The sequence below is a fragment of the Heliangelus exortis genome, chromosome 1 (genome assembly GCF_036169615.1).
Source record: "Heliangelus exortis chromosome 1, bHelExo1.hap1, whole genome shotgun sequence".
Taxonomy (NCBI): Eukaryota; Metazoa; Chordata; class Aves; order Apodiformes; family Trochilidae; genus Heliangelus; species Heliangelus exortis.
The window spans coordinates 63,632,738-63,659,667 of record NC_092422.1 but is presented as its reverse complement, the minus strand read 5'-3'; the positions used below and the strand labels follow the sequence as shown (position 1 = coordinate 63,659,667).

The 26,930-nt window shown below is 39.1% G+C and overlaps 1 protein-coding gene across 3 annotated transcripts in view; it reads right to left on the bottom strand.

Moving 5' to 3' along the window:
• The window catches only part of AFF3 (ALF transcription elongation factor 3), a 333,250-nt gene that overhangs the window by 279,211 nt on the left and 27,109 nt on the right, over positions 1–26,930 (bottom strand). For all 3 annotated transcript variants that reach the window (XM_071745558.1, XM_071745568.1, XM_071745572.1), the window contains exon 2: positions 5,083–5,203. In XM_071745558.1, coding sequence (XP_071601659.1) covers positions 5,083–5,203 — 121 coding nt within the window. The remainder of the gene's footprint in view (positions 1–5,082; positions 5,204–26,930) is intronic.

Genomic DNA, 26,930 nt, shown 5'->3' with positions numbered 1-26,930 from the left:
AACATCTTAAATCTACCCTGAACTGGAAAAGCTATAAAGGGCCTTAGAGTACATAAAAAAAAAAAGAAATCTATCACTGGTATCATGCTGTAGTTAAAGTATATTACCTGGAAACTAGAAAATTTATTATTGCAACTTGACAGAATGGTGTGGATTAAATCTGACCATGATAAAACTTTTTCTATAGACCAGTGCAAGGTCTCCTTCAGCCATGAATGAAAACAATGCATTCTTAGTTTCCTTCTCTGCCTGCTTAAGTTTTCAGATTGCAGATGGGAACACCCAGTGTAAGCACTGGATGAACTCACCAGTATAAGGAAACCAAATACTCTGAGGTGACTTGAAGAAAGCTCATGGGACAATGGGAAAACCACTCATGATTATGTCCTTCTTGGAAAATACTCTCAGAGGATGCTCACTCCAGGGCACATTCCTCTTTGAAAACAAAAATCAAACACAACCCCCAAATTCTTCACAATGCTCAGTGCTTGATTTGTGAAGGGACACAGCCACCCCCCTTCCCCTTTACGATTAATTGTCTTTAAAATCTGTCATTTACTTCGTGACTGAAGAGGCAGAGGATCCATATAGAAATAAGAGAAAACATACTGGAAAGATCTGAAACTTTTTCCTTAAAAAGCCACCATAAGCAAAAGGGTGCATCATTAGCATCTTAGCTGAGATTTTTCTGAGCCCTGCCAAGATTCAGGTGTGTGATATTATCTGCTGTAGGGTTTCAGAGGAAGACAGTAATGAGCCAGCGGTGTTCTCCCTTCTCTGGAGGTCTGGATGGGAAAACTCCCATTGGTTTCAGAAGGTCATGCTTTCATCTCAAGACTCTCAGTTTTACAGGAAAACAGAAAGAAAAGAAAAAGAAGGGAGTAAAGGGAGTGGAGAAGACCCTCTGAAATTTACGTATGTAGAAGCAACAACAATATTTTTGTTTTAAACCTTCAAATTAAATGGAGGTACTCAAACAAGAATATAAGGGAAACTACTCTAGTTCAGAATATTTTTTAGGGTTTCCTATAAAAAAACAGAGCCCAAGTAAAAGTGCCCCCTTACTGAATGTAGTGATTGCCATATGCCAATTTTCAGAGGAGTACAGTAGGAGCATTCCTAGAGTAGGCACAGTAGAAGTCTTGTCTTGCTTGAAACTTGTCCCCTCAAATTTCAAGGACTCTACCACGCAGCTACAAAAAAACACATTACAGATGGCTTTCTGATACGTGTTCATTACAGTGCCATCTAAGAGTTGAATGTGTATCATTTATATATATTGAAGGGAAGTGGGAAGGAAAGAACTCAGAAGTGTTGCATCCCAAACACTGATTTGCAAACTTGGAATAAGACAGATCAACCACTACAGGCTGATCTTCTCTCTGCTGATCTTCTCTCAGCTGCAGATGCAGCTGTTGTTGTCATAAGGACAATAACCTGCTACAAAAAGAATTATGTAGCATTAATTCACAAAAAGCAAGTGGCTGAAAGAAGGGAGATTCCTTTGCTTCATCAGAATCACATTGATGTTACTAAGGAGGCTTCAAAAGTGGGAAACATCTTTCTTGAAACAAACGAAGATTGGAGATATTTTTGTAGAGTCCTGTATGCTCCTGGGGTTGATGAAACACACTACACTACTAAATTACTGGGTTCTACACTTCTCCTTGCCCAGCACAATTACCTTCTGGAAGGTACAGAAAATTTTCTTTTTACTCAGTGTATCTCTTCTGTCAGTCCTATGCATCCTGTGTAGCTACCCTGTAGAACAGCATTTCCAGCTTCCCTCTAGGGAGGGAGATCTGTCCTTGGGTCTGCACCCAGTCTGATGCAGCCAGGCTGGGTGTGAGGTTTCCTACCCTGCAAGGAGCATGGCAGCAAAGATCACCAAATGGAATGGGGCCCCTGACACCCACAATTCCCCAACAGCAGAGACAGCTTGTGGGGCAGCTCTTTACTCAATGGCCTCTATCTCCATGAATGTAAGAAAATTCATGTGCCAGTTTTGCCCCTGGGAAGTCCAACATCCCAAACAGAAGTTCTGTCTTTCTGATGGCTGCTGTTAGGATGGGAGTGAAATAAAAGACTACTAATTGCAGATTGTCGTCTATATGGATGTGAGGTGAAGGTGACACAAAGGCACCTTTTATTGACAGATAGTTGATAATCACAAGAATAATTGCAGCAAACTGATCTAATGCCTGTACCATGGCACATGTTGACAACTTGTTTGTTCCTTCTGGATACACTGGGGACAACCTGAGGTGAGAAGATTTTGTGTTGAGCTGAGCTCACCTAGAACAGTTCACCTACATCCTCTTGGGAACAAGACAGGATCTGAGGTACCCTGTTATGAGCTTTTGATGTAACAGTTTGTCTTATTATTTGCTCTGAAATATTGCTGGCTGTATTTAATCATTCACATAGGGAAAACATGAAATGAGTAAGTAGAAAAAGCATTCTCTGCAAACATACCTACCTTACAGTACCATTACACCTTTCTGCAATACAAGATGTAACCATGCATTTGAAGACTCCAAGATCCAACACTTCTAAAAATAAGCCCAACAGTTGCACGGAAGGCCATTAGAATTTTTTTCTTCATTAAAAATGAAACTGATATGGTTAATGAGACAAGACATTCTGTCCAGGAAATATCCAGAATGAAACTCCTACTTTTTACCCACTGTAAAGACATTTTAAGTAAAAGACACTGGATTTCCTGTAATCTTTCATTAAGGGTTGCTATGGATACTTTGAACAGGATAAGGGGCAACCTGAAGAGTCAGGATTTTTCAGAAAACCTGATGTTACAGGAGTAGTGATAGATGTCAAGGTGAGAGAGGACATAAGATTTAAGAGATTTCCAGTCTGCCTTTGATTTTCAGATATGGCCTTCTGAATGGCAAATCCCTTGGCTTTAGTTCATGTTTCTCAAGCTGGGCAGAGGAATACTGAATTTAATCAGAGCTTGTAGTAACTTCATTCTCTTCTAGAAACACCTAAAGCTTGAACATGACCTTTAAAGACAATAAGAGTGGGTTTCAATTTTGCTTTTGCAGAAAGGCCTCCTTTTTTTGCACTCAGTCTCTCTCCACAGTAAGATCAAACTGCCCAAGCTGCAGCCCTGCACCTCTACACTTAAGGTTCACAAATACTTGGATGAGTTCAGACAACACAGTGGTCCATTGCCAGTGTAGACATGATATTCAGAGTACCCCACTGCTGAAGTTTTGGTGTGCAGTACTGCCAGAATGACTGGTTTTCCCAAGCAGCTCTGACTGTCATATCAACAGAGATGTGGGTGAGTTACAAAGCTGGGCTGGGCTTTTCCTTACTCCTTGTCTTCTTGACAAAGACTGCTGTAGGATGTATTTCTGCACCACCTTCTTTACATGGTCGTCCAAAATAGGCCCACAGAGTTTAAAGAAAAGAAGCATGGATGGAACCATTATTCTGATCTGCCCACTAACCTCTCTGCTTCTCAAGATGGTGATGGTTTTTCATTCATTCCTGTTAAAAGTGATGGAATTATGCTGTGGTTGCATAGAAGTGCTTTCAGACATTACAGCTCAGAAACTATTGGTGTGTCTGTGATACATGAAGTCTGTGCCATGATTATCAGTACATTGGCACATGGGTAATTATTAAAATGCACAGAAGATATTCCAACTGTACCACTTTCAGAAGTGATTTGAGCCTCAATATTACCAACTTTAAGTACCACAGATAAAATGCTATCAGGGACCCAGCAAAAGGACAGACCTTTTGTATAATAGGCCTATTTGACTGGACCTACCAAATGGAAAATTATTAGTCCTCAGTGCAGCAGAGCCATTAAATACCAAGACACAGCTGACTTAAGCTTTTCAGGCTTTTTTCTGTGGATTAGTCCTTCATTGGTCTCATGGTTGACTTTTTCAAGTAGAGCCTTGAGGAGGAGTTCGAGACATTTCCCATGGTTTCTAAATGCCTTTGTAATGAATCTGAAATTCAGGCAGCTGGAGGTCAGCCTCAAGGCAGACAAAGCTGTCTTCTATCACAGTTTGAAAATGGTAGATCTTTCTTTTTTATTAGGGACTAGAAACAAACAACAGTCTGGAAGAACAGCAAGCTAAGAGCTGATCCTGGGGCACAGACAGCAACACATAAGCACAAAAGTCAGGTGCAGAAGCCAAGTGCCATGTTGGAAATAGGACTCCTGGAAAGAGGCACTAAACTACCCAGAGGACCAAAGACAAATGATTCTGGTGGAGAGAAAGGCTTCAGAACACATTGGTTTTAACAGTACCTTGGGCCTTACTCAAAGGGCACAGTAAATGATACATGGTGATGCTTTGATGCATGCAAAGTTACTGGGTTAGCCCGGGGAGAAGAGCTGCCCCTGTGGGATACTGCTGTCCAGACCTGTTCACCAGGGATTGGTTTGCAGGCTTCTGAAGACAGCAGGTAAATGCAGAAGATCCTGCTTGACCCTTGTGACATGGAGTGGCAAGAGACAGTCCATCTTACTGCTGTTACCATGAGGGATAAAACAAGGAGTTGAGACTCTTCAAGTTACTTTTGCCTTTGGTGAGGGTAAAACATATCTAGCAGACAAATTTTGTTGCTATAGGAAAAAAAAACCAAAAACAAAAAACCAAAAACGGCAGAAAACAAGGAGATATTTCATTGCATTAGCCTTGATCAGAGCACAATGTTTACTGTACTGTTTGACTTTCACACCACACAATTCTAACACAATTGTTTTCTTCTAAGTGTTGCAAAAAAAGAACACTGTCACCTTCACTTCCTAATTTTAATTCCATCTCAAATATTCTTAGGGTATTTCTAGTTTATTTCATTCTTGTGTGCTGCTGAACATGGTAAGAGGAATATATATATATATACAGATATATATATATATTTATATATACACGTAAATGGATACTAAATGAACCATGGATGTTCCCTGTGAATTTTGTGAGGCTAGCACTTGTCATGAGAGGATGCTGAAGCCTGGACAATGCCTTCTGAAGGCTGCATTTTTGTATTATGAAACAAATAAAGAAATAAAGAGCTACCCAGCTAGGAAGCATCTACCTTGTACGGTTCACTGAAGAGGGAGTAACTCGCGTTAAACGTGCCATCCTCCTGCTGCGCCTCCTGATTTCTCCTTTCCCATTCTTTCCTTCTCAGCACGTTTCTATCCGGCTCATAGACACTGCAAAAAAAAAAAAAAAAAAGAAAAGAAACAGTAGTTTTTTAAGATTAAAAAATTAGTGGGCAACATATAAACCAGAGCGAATTTAAAAGTGAGGAACTCTGGTTTGGAGACAGATGGCAAAAATAAGCAAGAACATAAATCAGATGAATGCCAGTCCAAGCAGGCTGGGGAAGCTCAGGTCTCTGGGAATGCTGGTGCTTTCTTCACACTGAGACTAGATAATTAAATTCTTACAGAAGAATAAAAAAGAAATCACAGGGCAGGATCTAGTCTGTGCAGAACTTCTCTGCTTGAAATGTGACAAAGGAAATATCTAAGCAACTTTGACAAAGACTGAAAGTACTCTTAAGGCAGATGGTAATTACAGCTATGAGTAAATAGAAATTATGAACATATTTCCACTTATGACATATCCTCTGAGTGTTGTAGGAGAATGCTCCTTTTTTCACATGGATGTGTTTCTGTAGTGATTCTTTCATTAACTAGCTCCCTAAAGAGCTGTTAAAACTACACGCTGTAGTGGTTTCCACAGTTAGGCTGCTTCTTCTGATCTCTGTTAATCAGCCAAGTCGTGAAACTACTACTGAAACAATTCCTCTTTCTGATGGATTTGACACTATCACAACTTCAAAGCATGAATAAATGAATACTGGCACAACAGTCTATGTATGGCTGGTAGAGAGTAGCTGGATAGAGAATAAAATCACTTCATTACACAACAGTATTAATTTTTAGAAATGAACTAGTCTGGCTACAATATAGACATCCAGAATGAAAAATAACATTTGGGTTTTTTTTTTCCCCAGGATTCTAGTTTAATGCATGACAACATAAACCAGAAAATCCTTTCCCTGAATTCCCACAGAACAACACAGGTTTGCACATTTCAGTCTGTTATGTTTTATTCTCCTCAGAAAGGAAAACAATGTCTAATAAGGTTCCCGTGTTATTTCAGGACAATGTGACGAGTATGCTGATTGCCTCTTTTGCTTAGCTCAGCTAATGCCTTTCTTCTGGCACTGTAAATCTGTAAAGTAGAAATATACATTAATGTCATGGAAGTGCACCATGTGTTAATAAGAAAAAGGTTCTCTTGCTAACTAGCTTCCCAGTTAGGAAAACATATGTTGTATTGGCTACCCACGTGATGTTACCTAGTATGCCTCAGGCAAGGCAGTAAAAAGGCCAACAGCTATCTGAGTCTAATTCAAGACTTGAGAGAGCTGAAAATGCATAGGGTATGTTAGATGCCATTAGTGCTTAAAAAGAATGCCTTAGCAGTCACCAAACTGACACAAACTCGTGTCTGCTGGTTAATGCTGCTAATTGGAACTGGGTGGTGGAGAGCACCTTTCTGATGAGTCTGAGGGCACCTGAGAGCAGATGCCAAATGGCAGGGAGGGCTCTCAGACATGGTGGTTTACTGCGAAACATGGGGTTTCAGTACAGCAGGTTGGAGACAGCTTCCAACCACCAGCTTGTTTATTCAACTTACAGGTGGTTGGCTTTTTTTTCATTCTATCCCCTATTTCTCATTAGCAATGTATGTTATTCACACCAACACCCTCTCTTTGAAATGCAGTGTCACAAGGAGGCAATCATAGCGGTAGAATTTTGGGCATGGAGAATGCTTTCCTCCGTGAAGAAAGGAGTCCTGAAGGCCTCCCCAGGGGGTCCCTGTGAGTGGATACCATCCCCTGCTCACCATCCCCTGCCTCTGCCAAGGCCAGAGGCAGAGCTACGGGAGCAATGGTCCTCAGTTACTGCATCATGCTGTCTGAGCATCAGTTCAGTCAGGGTAAAAGGCTTTCTAACAACAACATAACCGTCGAAAGGAGATTTTCTGCCACTCTGAATAACTGTTGTTGGACTAGATTTTCCTGGAGGTACAGGGATCTACAACTTTATCCTCAGCCTCATTTTGTCATCCAGAACCTTGACTCCTTGAGATGCTTTGCATTAGGACTCCAGCCTGCAGTCAAATAGAGGTGGGCAGCTCCCCTGAGATTAATTATAATACTGATCTCTACCCAATTTCTAGGAAGTAAACAAGTGCAACGGTCTTCACTATGCCTCATACAAATTTAAAAATGCACTGATGTGATACTCTTGAAGTGGAAGGACATTTTTATCCTTTTATTTGATGGAGAGATAGAATACCCCTTTATTTGATGGAGCCATACTCAGTGATGACACAAAAGCTGTCAGATCTCTGAACCCGCTCCTCAAATGAGAAGTTCACTGTTGGCAGTGCAAGGCACAACCCGCAGTAAGTCAGAACTACGAAAATGGCAAAACTGTGTGACAATGCCTAATGTGCCAGCTATTAGCAGTTAAGTTAGAAAAAGCTACAAGTTGAGAGTTGTACTTCTTTGCTAATACCAGATGGCAAAATCTTTAGCATTTGTGAGGCTGCTCCTTATTTGAATGAACACTGCAACGGTCACATTTCCTTTAATGTATGTCCCCAAATATATTGGGTTTTGTTGGTTCATATATGTTGCCACGTGATAGAATTGTCTTTATTGCAAACACTTCAGTTAATGGAAAATGATTATTTTTAATAGTTTTCTTTATTTTTTTTTTTTAATTTGTAATTAAAAAAAAATCCCCAATGTACATGTGCCTTTCCAATTGGTTACACTGTGTTTCTTTTCAATAGCTAAGCCATGAAGAACAAGCTCATGAAAAATCTCATGTTTTTTTCCTCAATGGGGCATGCACATGTATGTGGGTGGTCTGTGTATAAATTCCCTCATTACATGTATGCTCACACATCAGTTTATTGATGAAGAGTTTTGCTAGTATGGGCCAAAATATTCACACAGTTTTGCAAGACTTGGAAACTAAAGAACATGCAACTATTCATCTGTCAGTGTCATTTATATTTATTTTATACAGGTCAAACTCCAAAAGGATGGGTCTAAACAGTTTTTAAATGGTATACTGTTATTTTTAAAATGCTGCATCTGTTTTAAATTCATGCTTAAGGGACAAGAACTGAAGCACAAGTAACAAATCAAACAGTTGCAGAAGTTATCTATGAAGTAAGATTCAATAAAAAATTAGAGTATCTGGAATTTAACACACTGCTTTAAAAACACACTTGGCATGATCTCAGCCTTAAGATTTGCCAAGACATATAAAGGACATGCCAGTTAATCCAAATACCAGTGTCTCAGGCTCAAAGCACTTCCAGCACATCATCACCACCACATGACTACAACAGATCTGCCTTCTCTGCTGCTTCTCGGACGCTTTGAATCATTTCAGTCTCAGGTTATTTTACAGATCAGACCAATGGATCACCAGACTTCTCGGAGTAGGTATGCTTGACAAGTTTCAATCTGTTGTGATAACTTTTGGAAGGCCATGTTATGGCTACTGGCTCTTTGCTAGGCGAGCACAGCTCTCCATGAGACCAAACTGAAGAGAGGATCCTGGGCACGCTGGTGCCTGACAGGAGAAGAGCTGCAGCACCAGCAGTACTGACAAGAAGGCTCATAGTTTTCTTCACACTACTCCTGACATCAGAAGGAACTGCTTCCTTTACTCCTTAATTAGAAATAGACAGAGACAGCTCAGGGGACAGCCTGGGAGCAGAGCAATAACCTTACCTGAAAAACTTGGGACTGGATTTCATCTCTGACAAAGTCCAAAGAATTATGTAGTCTCAGGCTAGCCTGATAGCAATCATATAAAAAGCCTAAAGTTTTAAGTGCTGAAGAGCCTCCCTTTTTTGCTTGCTTGTTTTTTTTTTTTTTAATTTATTTATTTCTCTATTTTCTATTTCTCTATTTCTGACTCTATTTCCCTCCCTCAGACACCACTACTAGTAACAAATAGAATAAAAAGGTCTGATCTCCATGATGGACTGGGAGGAGACAACGCACCAGTACATTCTCCTGTCCTTCAGTCTTAGGGAATGCTCAAGTTTTGCATTGAGAAGATGTCCTTTTCTACAAACTAAAGCCCTGCAGCTTCATTGAGGAATTACATGCCTTCACAGATGGGGGTACTGTGTCCAGCTCTGAGCTGTGTCCAACACAAGAAGGACATGAAGATACGACAGCGAGTCCAGAGGTGGGCCATAAAGACTTATAGAGGGCTGAAGCACCTCTCCTGTGACAACAGCCTGAGAGAGCTGAAGTTGTTCAGCCTGGAGAAGAGAAGGCTCCAGGGAGAGCAGTACCTCAGGTACTACTCCAGGCCTTCCAGTACTTGAAGGGGCCTACAGGAAAGATGGGAAGGGGCTTTTCACAAGGGCACGTAGTGAGAGGATGAGGGGTATTTGTTTAAAACTGAAAGAAGATAGATTTAGATTAGATATCAGGAAGAAATTTTTTACTGTGAGGGAGGTGAGACACTGGAACAGGTCACCCTGAAAGGCTGAGGAGGTCCCCTCCTTGAAAGTGCTCAAGGCCAGGCTGGATGCGGCTTGGAGCAACCTGGTCTGGTGGGAGGTGTCCCTGCCCATGGCAGGGGGGTTGAAACTGGATGATCTTTAAGGTCCTTTCCTATTCAAACCATTCTATAATTGTGTGTATGGTGCACAGCAATAATGCTGCTTGACCTTTTCAGAAACCACAAACTTGCTGCATCACCAAGGGGAGATTCAGGAAGGGCACTGTTATTTGGCTACAAGATCACCATCCTTGTAATGGCTGGTATCTTTGAGGCTGTAAAAGACACGGGTAGGTAAATCAAGGGAGACATCACTGGTGCTCCCTTTGCCTCACTTCAGTTTATTTTCTGGCAAAGAAAGGGGCAGTGCCTCAGGCTGCCCTACCAGCACCACGGAGGAAGGCATTACTACATGTATATCCACACCCATGACAATTTTTGAATTGTTATGGTTTCTAGTAACTTGCAACCTCATCTTTGCCTTTCCAGACCTTCCCATGTCATTTTTACAGTTCACAGGTATAGTTCATTATTCTCTGAATTGTGAGGGCTTTGAAACACCCACACTTTCCTTCTATCCCCCCAAGCACACAAATGTTGTGATACGGATTTAGCAGGAGTAGCTTATTTATTTGCAGCTGATGTTTTTGACCCAGAATGCTGATCTCCTTCACCCCAACAGCTACACGTGGCACTTTACACAAAACTTTCAGAACCTGAAGTCCAGACATATTAAGAGCAAAAGCAGAGCTGACACTTCACACTAACGTGACGATTCCTTAAATTGCCAAAATCACAGTTTCTGCAGGCTCCTGGAAGGCCTTTGATAGGAAATACCTAGATCCCATTTGCAAGGGCTAAGCTTATTTCACAAAGGGTGCCTACTTCCTCATTTTTGCCTGAATTGACCCTTCTTCTCCCATAATCAGATTAAGAGGCTCCATACAAACAGCTATCAGATGGCAACACTCACACCTTAAGTGACCAGAAGATACTTCCATTTCAAGAATAAAACTAGACCCAGGAACAAGTTTTCTGTGAGGACAAATGTATCTTTGAAATCAAATATTAGCACACGGTCATTTCTAAATTATGGACAAAGTTGGAACTGCCTCAAAACCATGAAAAACAGGCAGTATGTCAAGAAAATAAATTTTTTAGTGGTTTACTGATTATTCTTAACATTTGCCCACAAATTGTAATCTGGCACACAAGTCAGTATAGTAAATTTCATTCTGAAGTGAGGACAATTTTTAAATATTTAATAGTCTAATTGTCCCCTGAATTACCACATTTATGCTGAAGTAGTTAAGCAGAGTAACTCCAGGTTAAACCTTACACAACACAATAAAAAAAACCAGTCCAACCCTAATGCAGGACAGTGATTATGAAACTGAATTGAGAATGGAAACTGGATTCTGAATTAAAAAAGCCATCATTCCCATATCTGCAATATTTTAAAACATAAAAGGACTAACCAGCCTGAGTAAAGGCACTAGCCCCAAACATTTTTAGAAAACAGTCTTAATTTTGACAGTTTCATTACAAGAATTCTGATTATTTTGCTTGCTAAATGATTGCGCTTCACATGGAAGTGCCATCACTTAATGTAGTTTTTTTATTTGGCTGTTCATGTCCCCGGTTTTCACTGGCCGTTTCTTGGTACCAATTCCATTTTCAGTTAAGTATAAATGACAGTTTGGGAACTAATTGCTAATGGGTTATGGGGGGCTCTTAGCGATGGCCATCTTACATTTTTGAGCATGAAGCAATTTCCCTAATGACACCAAACTATTGGTTCGATTAGAACAAAGGGACTGCCTTTGATGAACAAGTGGCATAATCAATAAAATACCTTCCTGGGTTGCAGCTGACTTTTTTAGACTTTTTATCTAGCTTAAACAGCAGAAGTTAATTTGAGGATTTTTACAGTATTTTTTCCCATTTACAAACAGAAATGCCGTGGGGTAAAGCAATTACTCTGATTTACTGTGTTCACTTTGATTGAACATAAAGATGTAGCAGGGTCTCAAAAAATCAGTAAGTTAACAAACTGTGTGCCTATCCACAGACAGATAAAGTACCTACTTTGCTATTTCAAAGAGTTTACCTCCAGGCAGCATCACAGAGCAAACATCAATCAATGACACGTGTCTAAGATGAGATTGATGTTTACTCTCACAGCTTTTCATCTTACATCCAATAAATTATTTTTCCTTCACCAAAATGCCTGGTTAAATTTCATTTTTCACTTTGCAGTATCAGTTTTAAAAGTTTAGCTTCCAGCAATTTTAAAGCTAGGATTCATTGAGGCCTCAGCTTTTACAGCCTTTTTATGATTTGAACCATGAAACACTACCATCTAAACATGAATACGATCAGGGGGAGCCGAGCTGGGGCAGCCACTGGCACGGCAGCAGGTGCGGGATGGAAGGTGCAAGATTGCTTTAATTATCTGCCTGGAAATTCCAAGTCTGAAACTGGGAGCTATATTTTCAGGGACAGATACATTTTGCCTACCAAACAAATGCATATATATGTATCCTATCTGCAAAATCAGCATCTGAGTTTTCAAGACAGGTCTTCTGAGGACTCGCACTGGGCAACTGGAAGGAACCAAGGAAAGACAAATTGTGGGCACGGTTATTATCTTATAGGTGCTCACATCTGACACTCCCAAAATGCGAGTGCTTTGCATGCAACTGAATTTTAAGCATGTATTGAAATATGGAGAAACCCGGGGTTGCAGTTGAGACTGGGATCTAGGTTGTTGAGTCAGAGCAGTAAACATCACAACAGAGGAACATTAAAAAAAAAATCCAATTTAGCTGAACATCTGCTTGTACAAGAGCACCTCTTCCAGTTCCCCTACAGACAAAACATGCACATTTTCTTCCCTCAGTGAACTTTTGCCCAGTAAGTGAAGTAGAAATATAATTCCATTTTTTAATTTTGTTTTTTTAATTTCAGGGTAACTCCATCACATTATAAAAATCTACCATTCCATAACTACAGTATATGTAAATATATAAAAAGAAAAAAAAATTACTATTCCTTACTAATGGATAATTCTATATTCAATGCCTTAGTATTTTCTTTTCTTTTTGCTATTAAGTGCTGTTACTCTCTTTTTGTAACCCTAAAACTACTAGCAAAAGTACCCGAGATGAAGACCAAGTAACAGCCTAGAACAAAGTTAGAAACAGAATATTACTGTAACTTCTAATTTTTCACTGTTCTAACAATATATTGTTTGAAAGTGTACTCACAGATTCCCCACTGTTAATATTCTTACACATAGCATAGGTATTTTTTTTTCCCATAGCCAAAAATGATATTTTAAACCTCTAGAACTTAAAAGGAGATTTAGCTGCCAAGAAACAGATAATGTAGATGAGATAGAGGAAAGTATTCTTCCTGTATCCTCACCCATATTTTTTAAGTGGAGAGAAGAAAGATACCATGACTGAAGAGCACAAACCAGACAAAGCACAGTGAAGCCCTTCCATTTGATTTTGTTAATGCTACTTTTATGTTGTAATTCAAAAATCAAACAGCTGAGGGGATCAATAAGAAATCTTTTTTTCTGCCTGACCTAAAACTACTGAATTCCCTGGGCTGCTACAGACGGCCTTACCTAACTTGGGGATGCATATATCTGATCCAGTTTCTTCTTACATCTCTTCTCTGCCAGAGATGTCAGACACAACGCCTCCCTTGTCTGTTTTTCTCCACAATGATTTCTGCTTTCCATGGCATCCTTATGCATGGGAAACTGTTCCAGTCATGATCTGCCAAGCCTGTGTGTTATTTTTTGGGTTCCTCTTCTTTAAGCTCCTTACAGTCATAATTAGTCAAAAATGATAGGTTTGGGGTTTTTTTCATCAGCCACCCAACTCATCTTTGTAGAGACGCACACACATAAGATAATTATTTGCAGAGTCTTGGTGTGTATCTGGAAGAGTTTACAGACTGGATGTTGCAATAAACTGAATTTTCTTCTACCTTTGCGTTTGTTATTTCTAGGGATGTTCTGAACATTTTAAATGTAATGAAAAACATATGGCCTTTTAAAAACCTATTTGACATTTTGCAGCAAATGTTTAATACTTTATTCAAATTGTTTGTTGAGCTTCTTATTGATATGTTTGCTGATAAACAGATTTCAGTTGATAAACACTTTCTGTGCTGATCTCAGTAGTAAAATACTTACAAACAACTATCCTGAAGATTGTGAAAAATTATGGTTTGCCTCTCTGACCTTTTTCTTGAACAAATGTATTTTTCAGGAAAAGAAAAAGAAGCATACAAACAAAAAGAAAACAAACAAACAAACAAACAATAACGAAAACCCCCAATGCCTCTGTGCTCCCATTTTTCTCTAGCAACTTAAATAGCTTACTCTTTCCATGGGCCTCTGAGCAGTGATCTATCTACCCACAGCTAATTGCAGGACTGAGAAGCACACTGAGGTACACTTCACATAGCACAGAAAAATGGAAAGCTCTGTAACTGGCAGAAAAATGTTACAAAGCAATTCATCCTGGGTGCAGCTTGACTTAAAGCAGCAAAAGCACAGACCTTAACGAATCATTAAGGCCAGATCTAAGAGCACTTTGCCACTACAGAGATAACAGCAATGTCTATTAGAAAACATCCCTGGCCCAGTAGCAAAAGGAGCAAAACTTTACAGATCTCCATGAATGACAGACCAGTAGTTTTAGCTGAAGCTGTTAAATGCTCTTGGTGCTGCTAAGAACCCCTATGGAATATGATTGGAAGACACACAGAGATTCACTACTTAAACGTGGAGGTTGTGAAAACTCTTGTCTATATTTATATTCGGTGCACTTGATTTTAGCTCAGCATTTGAAATTTGATGTTCAAAAGGCACAGAAATATGGCACTGAAGTACAAGACAGAGGACTGAAGATTTATCTAGAATTGCACTTGCATGGAAAGCCAAAGTACAGTATTTCATTATGAATGTGTCAGCTGTTAGTAACCATCAAATCTATGACTCATGAAAATGTCTATACATGTTTTATTAACAAAGCAACATTTCCAATTTACTCTTACTATAATGGATAATGACTGGAGGTTCATCAGGGTTAATCAAGAAAATGATGTAAATTTTATATTGTACTATGTTTCACTTGGCTTAAAATGGATCTTGGGCAACAATCTTTTTTATGTTTAATCATGATTTACAACATTATGGAAACCACACAACAGCCTCTGTGAAAAAAAATTATGAACAAGTCAATGTATAAGTCATCAGATTTTATGTATTCGCAGAAAACCCCTTTGTGAGATCTTCAACAGACAGTCATTACGTTTGGTTTCTGTTGAAATAGTATCAATATGTTTTGAGATGCCTTGCTTTGACTTATCTTTCATATTTTATAGATAGATAGATAGAGACCTTTTAATACTATTTTATGTATTACAGAGGAACCATCACTACATAGAGGTAAGACTGAACTGAGCTTTACACAGGTGGATGTTAGCAAGTCTACATGATAAAAATAAATGTGGATTGTGTTAACCACTGCACATGCAGGTAAAGCAACAACCAAAGTAGTTAAACCCTATGTCATCTATACAGATACAAGAAGTATCAGCCACTATAGATGTCTAAATAATAAATCCACTAAAAGCAGTGTTTGTATTTATAAGAACACCCAAAATGTAGCTCACTATACAAAGAAATTGTGGGTTTTTTAATAAACAATTTGTTTGTATCTAACTCTGTAAGCATAAAATCTTATTATAGGGGACTATGAGGTTCCATCTTCATTCTGCTCATTGGAGGCAGAATAATAGAAAATGGACTGAGATATATACATGACTATACCTAAATCTAAATCTATCCACCTAGAGCCTCCATAGCCAGATTGCTTTCACAGAACAAAAGGGACCACTGTAAGAAGTCTGATTTAAAGAACCTTAGAAAGTTGTGTTTTATATATAAGCAGTGAAAGAATAAAGGATACTTATAGAAAGGATGTATCCCTCTCCTTTCACAAGCAACTGGCATTAGCCAAGTATCCTGCATTGTACCATACAGGTGGCCAGCTTCTCTAAAAGACATTGGATACACCTGAACTACAGCTAAATGAGACTTTCTTCTTTCTGAAAATGGAGAACATAAACCGACCTAAGGTTTATGATCGACCTAGTAACATTATCACCACTTACCCTTGGAACCTGCACAAGTGCCCAGTACTCAAACCATATGACTTTTACTTTCTTATTCATCATAGCCTGCTTGCCCTGTGTGGCTTTGTCATATTTTGACTTAAAGCCTCAAGGGATATCAAAGCAATCAAAATCAGGAACAGAAGTTAGCCCAAACCAACATAACCATACATAAAAGAATTATGTTCACACACAGATAAACGTGCACAGATGTTGAAATGTTGAAAAACTTTTACACCAAGTGACTGGTGTAATTCATGCAAGCTTCTTACACATGCTAGCCCAAATTAATTCTGCCTACAAAGATGACTGTACCCTGACTCATGCTGCCCACCCTCAGGGATGCCCAGAGAAGCACCCATGCAGTGGGAAGTGAGGCTTTTTATCCCTCATTATGGGAAAAAAACAACAAAACAAAACAAAAACCAACCAAACAAAAAACCCCACACACATATTAAAAAAAACCCCAAAACCAAAAGCCAAACAACCAAACAAAAAAACCCACAATTGAAACAAACTTATGTTTCGTTTGTGCCTCTCTTGACAGTCTTTTCTGCCTAAGAAGTTTGGTGGTAATACAAAGGTAACACAAATGTAACATAAAACAAAACGTAACATGTCAGGAACGCAAAACCCTAAACCTAATAGAAAGCAAAATAAGCTCCTGTATTCTGTGTCTTAGAAACAGCATGACTGTTCAAGTGTCTTGCTTTTGAGTAGGTTAAAATTTCTTTAAATATGTCCCCACTTGAAGAAAATTACATAAAAATAACAAAAGGTTACCCAGAAGCTTTAATGACTGCAACAGATGCAGAAGCCATTCCAGAGATGCCCACGCAGGGACGGTACCAGGGGCAGATGCTGTCTGCTGTCTGTCCCCTCAGTCCAAAGTGGAGAAGTGAGGGACCTGGTGAATCTGGATACATCACCCCCTCTCTCTCTAAAACCTGCCTCGTCCTCACTACTTTTTATCTGCAAATTTTAGCTTTAGCCACAACAGCAAAAGCTTATAAATATTTTATCTTTCCTGTACACTTAATTTGAATTCTGAGTTCACAAATGCATATTCATGTCACAGGAAATTATAAGGATATCATTTACCTGTATGGTGTAAGGTGTAAAATTATTCAGTGTTTCATTTTGAGGGTGTTACGAGTTATCTGAATTCTATATATTGTTGTAAAAACATGTGGAGGGATCCAAATTCTAAGTATTACTCTAATAGCACGGGTCTCAGAAAATTCAAAAATTTCTATTTGAATTTCCCACAGCAAAGTTTACCTTTTATTATAGTAGGAAGCGTAGAAATCTCTGGGCCATTTTTTCTGCAGATTTAAAAAATGTTTGAAAGACTTCAGTTTGACCACCTCATTCCAGTGTTCAAGAAATCAAATTTTTGTATCGTCCCAGAAAGCCCACTGAAGCTGGTTTCATGGGAAAAAAAAATCAGGAGTAATATCCTTTTCTGCCAAGTTTTATATTAAAAATGTCATAATTTTATTTGTTCCTCTTTTACTGGGGTAATAGAATATAACCAAAAGGAGATAACGCACATTAAAAATAAATAAATAAATAAAGGAGGGAAACAAGGCTGAAGGAATTTTGTCTGATTTCATTTTCCAGTTCAGAAGAGCCAATAAAATGGTAATGGTTAATGTAGTGCATCTTCTGCAACTGAAAAAAAAAATCTACACAAGTGGAAACCATTCTGTCTCTTTGAATTGGCAGATCATAGTCCTCTGGGGATGGGACAAGTTTGGGATGGATTTGAAGACAAGGCAAGCTCCACCCTGACCACTAGCCATGAAGTTCACTGAAACTCAGGTTCTCATTGCTAAAAATCCAACACTTACAAAAATGCTGATCATGCAGCTGCTCTCAGTCTCTCTAGTCTTACAAGTGATGACTATCAAAAGCTCCACAGTAGATACCCAAATTCTTGTTGAGAAGTAACATTTGAATCTTATGGAAGGTGTTCAACATTATAAAGACCCGGGATGACTCTGGTAGATCTCCTAGCACATTTTTTCCCACCAAAAGCCAGCACATCTTCTCATGTTGAAGAGGTGGTGTTCCTGGAGTGGGCTGTAACACAAGCAAGTGGTGGAGTTACTCTGTCAGTGTTGCTTGCTGTCAGAAACCTGAAATAGCACTCAACAGAAAGGTTAAAGAGCTGCTTGCTGATACCTCCCAACCCGGCTGGATGTGCCCACTGTGAGGAAAAAAATTACATGGATGAAGGTGAGAGAGGGCATGAAACTGCAGGTGAATCTGATTTTTATTTGAATCCATACAAAGCACAGAATAATTCACACTTGGTGCCTGGAATATCCCAGTGCAAAAAATAAACAGAAGCTGTTATTAGCAAGAGAATATTTTGCTGCTAGCATGCCGTGTTAAACAGAAAACTGCTACTACGTTTTGCCTCCCTTAAAACTTCACTAAGAAGGAAACTTGATACGGCCTCTCAGTAACAAAGGAAATGGCAGAGAATTGTTACCTTCTAGGTACTGGAAAGCAAAAGACTTACATAAAGATAGACTATTTGATTTTCTAAATACAAGCAATAGAAAATAGGCACAATTAATTTGTTCAATTTTCCAGTTAGGACTGTTTCTTGGAAAATTGTGAAATAATAGTAACACCTGTGTTCTATTTTCCTGTGTACCAAAACAGTATTTTAGTAACTCAATGACAAAGTTTTATCAAAGATTTCTGAGTTTCTACATAATCCTAAAGAATGTTTTGCACTTTTATAGAATTAGCAGCCCCCGGCTTCCAATGCAGGAACCATCATATTGTGACGTCTGCTGTCACAAAAGCTTGTAAGGAGGAGCAATCTCTCTGTGACACAGCTTCAAATCTAAAGAGAACTTACAGCTAAAATATAGCAACTATATTAAATTAATAAATAAAAAAACTTTTTTTTTTTTTTATAAATAAAAAAACAACATTGGTTTTTGGGAAGAGATATAAGGCAGTAGGTTACCTGAACCTGATGTAACCCAGAAAGGATCCAGTATTCATCAGAAAAAGCAGCTGAATGATTCATAGTCTTATTTGGGTCCAAGCACACAAAACATCTCCTTTCCCCCACGTCTGCCTTTCAGTCTACTCCTGTTGCCCACGTATTTGTGATAACAAACTTCATATAAAACTGATCTGCACCTGGGCACTGAGAAAATGAGTGCAGTGGCTTGGGGTCCTCTTTCGTAGGAAGGAGGTGGTGTAGCCCAGAAGAGAAGACACAGATGGAGAAAGGAGTGAGCTATGAAAAAAAGTTTGTTTGGTTTGGGAAAGAGAAGACTGAAGTCCCCTGATAATGATCTTCCCACCTGTAAAAATTTGTTGCAGAGCAGACAATGATGAATTGTGTTATCTACCTGCTAGGTCACTTGACTTAATTTGCAGCAGAGGAGATTAAGATATGATTTTAGAAATGCTATCTAACTTTAAAAGGAAGGGCTGAAAGAGACTGGCTACCTACTCCGCATGGCTTCTTTATTTCAGAAGAGGTTGATTAGTCCTCTCCACAACCTCATCCTTGCAGGAGCGGCAAAGAAAATGCGTGCAACCAATATTGTTGATAAACGAACTTCTGGTTTATTGTGCAGCAACTTTCACTTACATAGTGCTTCTGTGACCACACCCCCGCCACCAACATAACCTTTTATTGGACACCCGGTGTGTTTACCTGTAGCACAGCGAATCCCTGGTGCAGGTAGCACCGGAGTATGGGCCGATCTAATTGGCCCCCCAAACATGGGGTTGGGCACCGCAAAGGGGTCACACCCCCTATCTCTTCGAGAACATTCAGGAATATTCTCCAACATTCTCCAAACCTCTCTAACATTCCACAACACATCCTCACCTGCAGACAGTTATTATTCAGTTTGTCCCCTTTCAGCCAGATTTAATAAACAAAATAAACAAGAGTAGGAAATCAACTGTTGAACAACAGAAGTCCCTTCCCTCCCTCCAGATGAGCAGCAGTGCCCCTTTACATTATGGTATGGGATGCCTCTTCTTCATAAATACCCTCCTGTTAGCATCTGCCAAAGTAAGACTTGTTCTCTGCAATAATGAAGATACTTTTCTGGGAGGAACACACATCAAATGCAGGTTACTTATGGGGACCTATGGATGGGCACAGGGACAAGGGACCTATGGATGTCCCTATGCAGCAGCTCCACAAGCTTGAGGAACTCGTACATGCTATAAAGGTTAGACTCTTACCTGTCTGTCTCGTCTAGGTGGGCTGCTCCTGTCTTCATGCCAAGGGAAGGAATAAGGGCTCTATGCAGCCAGTCATTCAGAATAATTTTTTGGTGGTGATTATTTTAATATATGGGCTAAAGGACAAAGAAATTTTTCTTTCTTCAGTCACTGAATTAAGAAACTGATCTGCCAAATGTGAGAGCAGGAACATCTTTTCCTCCATCTCTAAGTGAACCATACCTTGCTGCTACAGAGACACAAAGGGCACACAAAGAGAGACATGCAAAAAAACCAAATGGAGCTTTTCGAAAATATCTTATAATTGTGATCAAGAACCTAAAACAATCTCTGACACTGAAATTCCACATGGTTTGCTACTCATGGCAGCTTATATTTCCTATTAGAAGTTAGGTTCTGATCCCTCAAGCTCCATGGTGCACAAAATATCTGAATCCTCTTTTACAACAGGAAAGGGCTGGATCAAGGGTTGGACTTGATGATCTCTGAGGTCCCTTCCAACCCAGCCAATTCTATATAAAAAAAAAAAAAAAAAAAAAAAAAAAAAAAAAAGAAAGGTAAGGGGCAAATGAGATGATTCTGTGATCAAATGTCACAACAGCTCCCTCAGTCACCAAACCTGAATTTCTGACATCTTCAGGTGATGTAAATGGCATAAACCTCTTCATGTCAAGGGTGCTACTTTTATTTATTCTGCATAAGAAAGGAGTAAGAACTATGCCAAACTGTATATATATTTAAAGCCAAACACTAACCACTAGCCACTCAGGGCCAACTCAAGAAGATTTTGTCAGTGTGGACTTTGGAGACACTCAGGTTACCTGGTTGAAAACCACAGCTGGCAGAAGATAACCACCTCATAGGCTGAGTCCTGGTACTGAAGTTCACTGCAGAATGTATTCTAAAATGACCACTTTCTCTTCAGGATCTGCAACTATCTGGTGAATACAGTCTAACAAATTCACTTTTGGAATAAGAAGCCATGATATTTCAATTCTTCTACCATGTGTTGCAGTTTATGACACAGCAGAAGGCATTGTACAAAAAATAAACGAAACAATGGTGATTTCTTTTTGACAGGCAAATTTAAAACATTTACAACTTCCCCTACCCCAAAAAAAACATTTTTTTTTTTAATCTTAGATGTTTAAATAAAAATCTGTACATATATGCTGTACATATACTATATTCTGGTTTTGCTTAGACATCTTCTATATGATAAGACATTTTCTGTAATGTGGAAATTATGACATCTTTTGTCACAAATTCAGGTAAATATTTTTTATTGTTGTTTCGGATATTTTTGCTTACCTGTTCATGTCACTCTATCTATTAGGTGCCATCATAAAAAGAAAATACTGTTGCCAATATTTATTTGTAGAGACAAACATCAATGCTAAGCACTTAGCAGTCCATTATGTTTTTTTGAGGACGCACTTGGGAAAATCAAAGTATTTTATTGCTCAATAGATATTATTCTTTTTGTACTTGCAGCCCTCCAAACTTAAACCATTCACAATGTTTTATTTCTGAGCACACAGAACCAAGAACACTGACTGGGGTGGTATTGCTAAGTATTCAAACAATGCCGGCACATCACTTACAAAAAGAATGCCTCTGGGTAAATATCTTTGCTTTCTCTTTTTCTTTGCCTCTCCTTTGTCAGTGCCCTTATTTGACATATTCTTGGAGAAATGAACCACATTTGCTCCATTTACTATTTAACAAAAATAAAGCATGAAAAATGTTATAAGCTATAAATAAAATAATCTAGCATTTGTATTGCAGTAATTTGTCAGGGGTTGAATAAATGTTAATTATACAGCTTTTTAAAAATCAGACTTGTTAATGTCATTTTTAATTTAGAATGTTACACTGTAAATGTTTTCCATTGTGTTAATTTACACCTGTTATTACAGCCTCCATTATTAGGTTTACACTGGAACAGCTACTTTGTACCACTGAAATTTGCTTAAAACAGCAGAAACAATTACTAATTAGAAGGGCATGTTTACTTTAATTATATTTATTTCCAAGTCTAGTTTTATATGTAGCACACACTGAAAGTGTATGATTCAATTAGCCAAACCCATTTATCTCAGGCAATTCCTCAAATGAGCATCGCTTAGAAAGACAGCAAATTCTTTCAGCAGTACTTTGTCTCATAAATTTCATAGGTGACACTAATAAATACATATGGTGACTGGGTATCACTTTCTCTGTGTCCTCACTGCTTTCTGCCAGTTTTGCTAATGCTTATTCACTAATTGCAGATTACCAGAATGACATTTAATTTAAACAATGAGCCCAACTGTTTCAATCAAAGATTTTAAGCCAGTGACATGCAGAACCATCTTAAGCATTCATACACTCAGAATCAAGACAAGGTAAGCATCCAGCTCATTCACTTATCTGCACAATGGGAAACTACTACTGAGACTCATCCACTGATCTCTAGAGCCAGTCTTATGTATTACACAGAGCTCTGTAAACTTGAAAACCAAGAGGATTTATTCTCAGAAACAAGAAGTTCATGTCTTTATCCTTTACAAATATGACTCTCTGAGTACTTTTTCCTGTGAAAGTTGAAAAGCTGCATTACCTACCCACTCTCACAGATTAAAAAGGAGAGCCATAAAAATTCTTTACTAATTACTTCCCTGGAGCTCATTTCTAGTATTACATTTTAAAAGTGAAGTGAGGAATAAAAAAACCCCAAAACAAAAGAACTCCAAAACCAAACCAACAAAACAACAAAAACAAAACCACAACAAACAAACAAAAAAAGCTGCTACTCCTAACCTATGCAAACTACATTGGCAGGGAGCACAATATACATTTATATACAATAATATGCATTACTTCACTACTTCTTGCAAAATTCAATACTCTGAAAAAGAAAACTGAAGATATTGCACAAGCCTGAGGGAAACCCCAATGTCTTCTACATCACAAGGCTCTCTGCCCCATTCTTCCATCAAAGTTAATGCATTTATACCCCCTCCCTGTCACTGTATGGCCACAGCAGTTGTATGACATTCAGAGAGTGCAGCTGATGCTGCTGAAGTGGCTACAACAGGGCCAGAGCTTCCCAAACAGAGGCAATCGATGCCTGTGAAATGATTTTCAACAGCTCAGTGTATCAACAGTATTACCTATAATGATCAAATACCTGAATCCAGATCATCACTTTGGACTGCTCAGGCCACATTTTATACCTTCCACCACAAAGGGAATTAATTCCTAGTTGAATTTGTCTTTGGCACATGAAGCGTAATGAGAAAGATGGAAATCTAAACTTCTAATAGGAATCAGGCCAGGATCTTGTGTGGCCAAAGATCACAGACCTACCTTCTCCTAACCCACTGCAACACAGAAGAGAAAACTGTATAAATAAAAAGCCTTGTGTAATTCAGAAAATGCTGCTATCAAAAAGTCAGCATTTTTAAAAAGCTAACAGAGACATATCTCAGCTGAGGCAATTATTTTGTAGGTTAAGAGGAGAGAAACACTGCTGCAATTAAAGATTTGTCTTGGCAGGGGTTCTCAGGAAAGTCAAGGTAAATCAGCTGGGGGAAGGAAGTCAGATGAGCATTCATTATGGCAACTTATCTTTCCTCCAAGTGGAAAAGGGATCAACTGTACTGCTCGAAGATCACTTAAGAGCAGATTAAGCACGTTGATGTAGGGGTGTAACACACTTTAAGTTTTGCAGGCTGGCCTCAGACATCTAGTGCTTCCCCTGACCTGGTGATGCCTTTACCCAAGGCACATGGTCACTGATAACAAAGGCTGACTTCATGGATGCCATCTCTGACCTTTCACTAATAGCACCTTCTCTTTTATTTACATATGGGGCATGGGGAATGGGAGGTTATACGAGGTGCACTGGCAATTTCTAATAGCTAACTATCTTTAATAATGAAGTGTAAGATAACAAATCAAGTCTGAGTCACAGCTAATTAAAAGAAATTGGAACTGAAAAGGAATGTAATTAGTCAAAATTTCTGAAGAGTGTCTTTATTATAAAGTCAATAATTAAAATGGAAAAATCAGTGTTTTGTAACATAATCAAGCCCATACACAAGCAACTTCTGGCCTTTCTTCAAGTGTCCTGGTTTTGAATAGCTCTGCTTTCAGAAAACTTGGATTACTATTATCTTGGGGTTTTTTTTTTTCCATAGAAGAAACCAATGAGATGTACTTAGTTATCTTTGCTGAGACATTATTAGGAAAAGTTGACCACAGTATGCTGTTACTGCCTATGTAGTTAGGCTACTCTCTTTGCAACAGCAGGAAAGAGGCACGATCAATTAGAACTGAAATAATGCTGGTTGAATTATTTTGCTAAAGTCAGAAATACATATACTTGTATGGTACATACAGTTCTAACAAACCTGAATTCTTAAGTGATAGGATAAATATATATATATGTATATATATATGCAAAGCAGGTACCTGCCTTTTTAAAAAGGGCCTGAAGGTATTAAATTAAGCAGACTTCAGAAGAATCTTATTTTTTAAGTATATTGATTCACTATAATATTTTCCCTCTGACATATACTCTGACATTGGCTTTTTCTAGGCTTGTTCGATATGGATCCCCCAATAGGGGTTTTCTTATGTGCAGCAATTGACTAAGAGCAATGATATTGTTTTTCTGACCAAATATTCACCCTGATCTAATTATTTTTGCTCCACCACAACATATATAACACGCACACAAAAAACCAAAAAACAAAAAAAACCCAAAACAACTTAGAAAAGCCTAGTATTCTGCTCAATGTTTGCAATGCTGACCTGAACCAGAGCTTTTTGAGTCCCCAGCTCAAGAAGGACATGTGACCTGTGACAGCAAGTCCAGAGGAGGGCCACAGAGATGATTAGGGGGCTGGAGCACCTCTCCTATGAAGACAGGATGAGAGAGTTGGGGTTGTTCAGCCTGGAGAAGAGAAGGCTCCAGGGAGACCTTACAGCAGTCTTTCAGTACCTGAAGGGGCCTACAGGAAAGCTGAGGGTGGACTTTTTACGAAGCCATGTAGTGACAGGACAAGAGGGAACAGTTTCAAACTGAAAGAGGATAGATTTAGATTAGAAATTAGGAAGAAAATCTTTACTGTGAGGGTGGTGAGAGACTGGAACAGGCTGAGCAGAGAAGCTGAGGAGGCCCCCTCCCTGGAAGCGTTTAAAGCCAGCTTGGATGGGGCCTTGAGAAACCCCCACAGCTGGGGGAGGTGGAATAAGATGATCTTTAAGGTCCCTTCCAACCCAAACCATTCTGTGATTCTATGATTCCAAAAAAAGGGGACGATCCAAAGGTATCCAGTGGAGACCCACCACGACAGACAGCCAGGGAACACAACACAGTCATATGTTATTACTACTGGTAGAAAGTAGTAATATTTTAACCCAGAATCCCAGACACAGAGGGAGAAGGAGAAATGCACTCATCCTCATTCCCAGATTGTCAGATAAGCACCAGCTCCATGAAATTCTGCCTGTGATCTGACACTATATGAAAGGCAAGGCTGCTGCCCAGAGAGCCTGCCTGGTGCTCACTCCTGCTGCTCTTGTGCAAAAGGCTTTAATCAGTACTGACCTCAGCAAGGGAAGATTTCTCCCCAGTAGGGAAAGGAAATATCACAGACTTAAAGCCTTTCTCTCTCCAAGAGTGGGGTGAAACTGTGCTGTGTCAGACTCACCTTCCACAGACCCTCTTGGGTACAGGGTGAGCATTAAGGAGCAGCAGGGGAGCACAAACTGAAACAAAGACACTGATTTCTTGAACCTTTGCAACATGGGGGGACTACACCAACTTGGTGCCATCAGTAGCATTCCACAGTGCATGTGTGTGCACAAATCCTCCCCCTCCCCTAGCTACCTAGCAATGCCACTCCATATACAGATACTCACACACACACAGCTGCAAATTATACACAATGGGGGAAGAGAAAACACAGAAAACTGGGAGTGACGAGAGACTGAGATATACTCAGGATCCACAAGATCCTGAAAGCCAAGAAAACATAAAAGGGGAGGCAGGCAAAGTGGCTGTATTCATATATTCCTATCACAATTTTAATTTTTTTTTTTTACTAAAAATATCACATTATCTAAGACCTAACACTTTAAAAACACAGATCTAAGTGCTACTGTAGTGATGAAGAAGCTACTGAAACAAAACACTCAGGCTGCCCTAGTCCAGTGGAGTTAAGATTACCTTTATTCCTGATTCACTCAGAAAAAAACAAAACCCAAGAGATTCTTGAACACAGTTGGAGGCCACATTAAAATAGATATATGTGCTGATCTTAAAACTGTCAACAAACTTCTTTTTACCATTGGATTCTGGCTAGCATGGAAAACTGCACAAGCATCATGGACTCAAATGATTAATAAAGCATGAATTCCTCTGAATCAAAGGTAAAGCAGGCAAAAATGACAAGCAGAAGGAGAAAGCATCTTAAAAAAATTACCAGAGAGCTAGTTTTGGATCTAAAGGCCACTCCAAGCCTGCCAACTTCTCAAAGAGGCTGCCAAGGAGCCAGATGCCATAACTGGAAGGATATTATCCAGAGTTTTACATCTGAGCCTCATGAGTGCCTTTGAAAAAAGACCAAAAAATGGATGCTGGAAAGAGCTCAACTGTTTAATTTGTATCCCCACCCTAAATATTTAGTTAAAAGTTAAATTGAAACCATTGCAAAAATTAAAGACAGGATATGTAAATACAATGTTAAGTAGTTACAATGACCCTCAAGGGCAAGCTAGCCCTACCAAAGCACCGGAAAACTCTCTGGGAAGATGAATTAAAGACCCGAGGTCATCCCAAACTCCCAGCTTGAGCTGGGCTTCAGAGAGCACACAGAATCCCCAAGGAAGG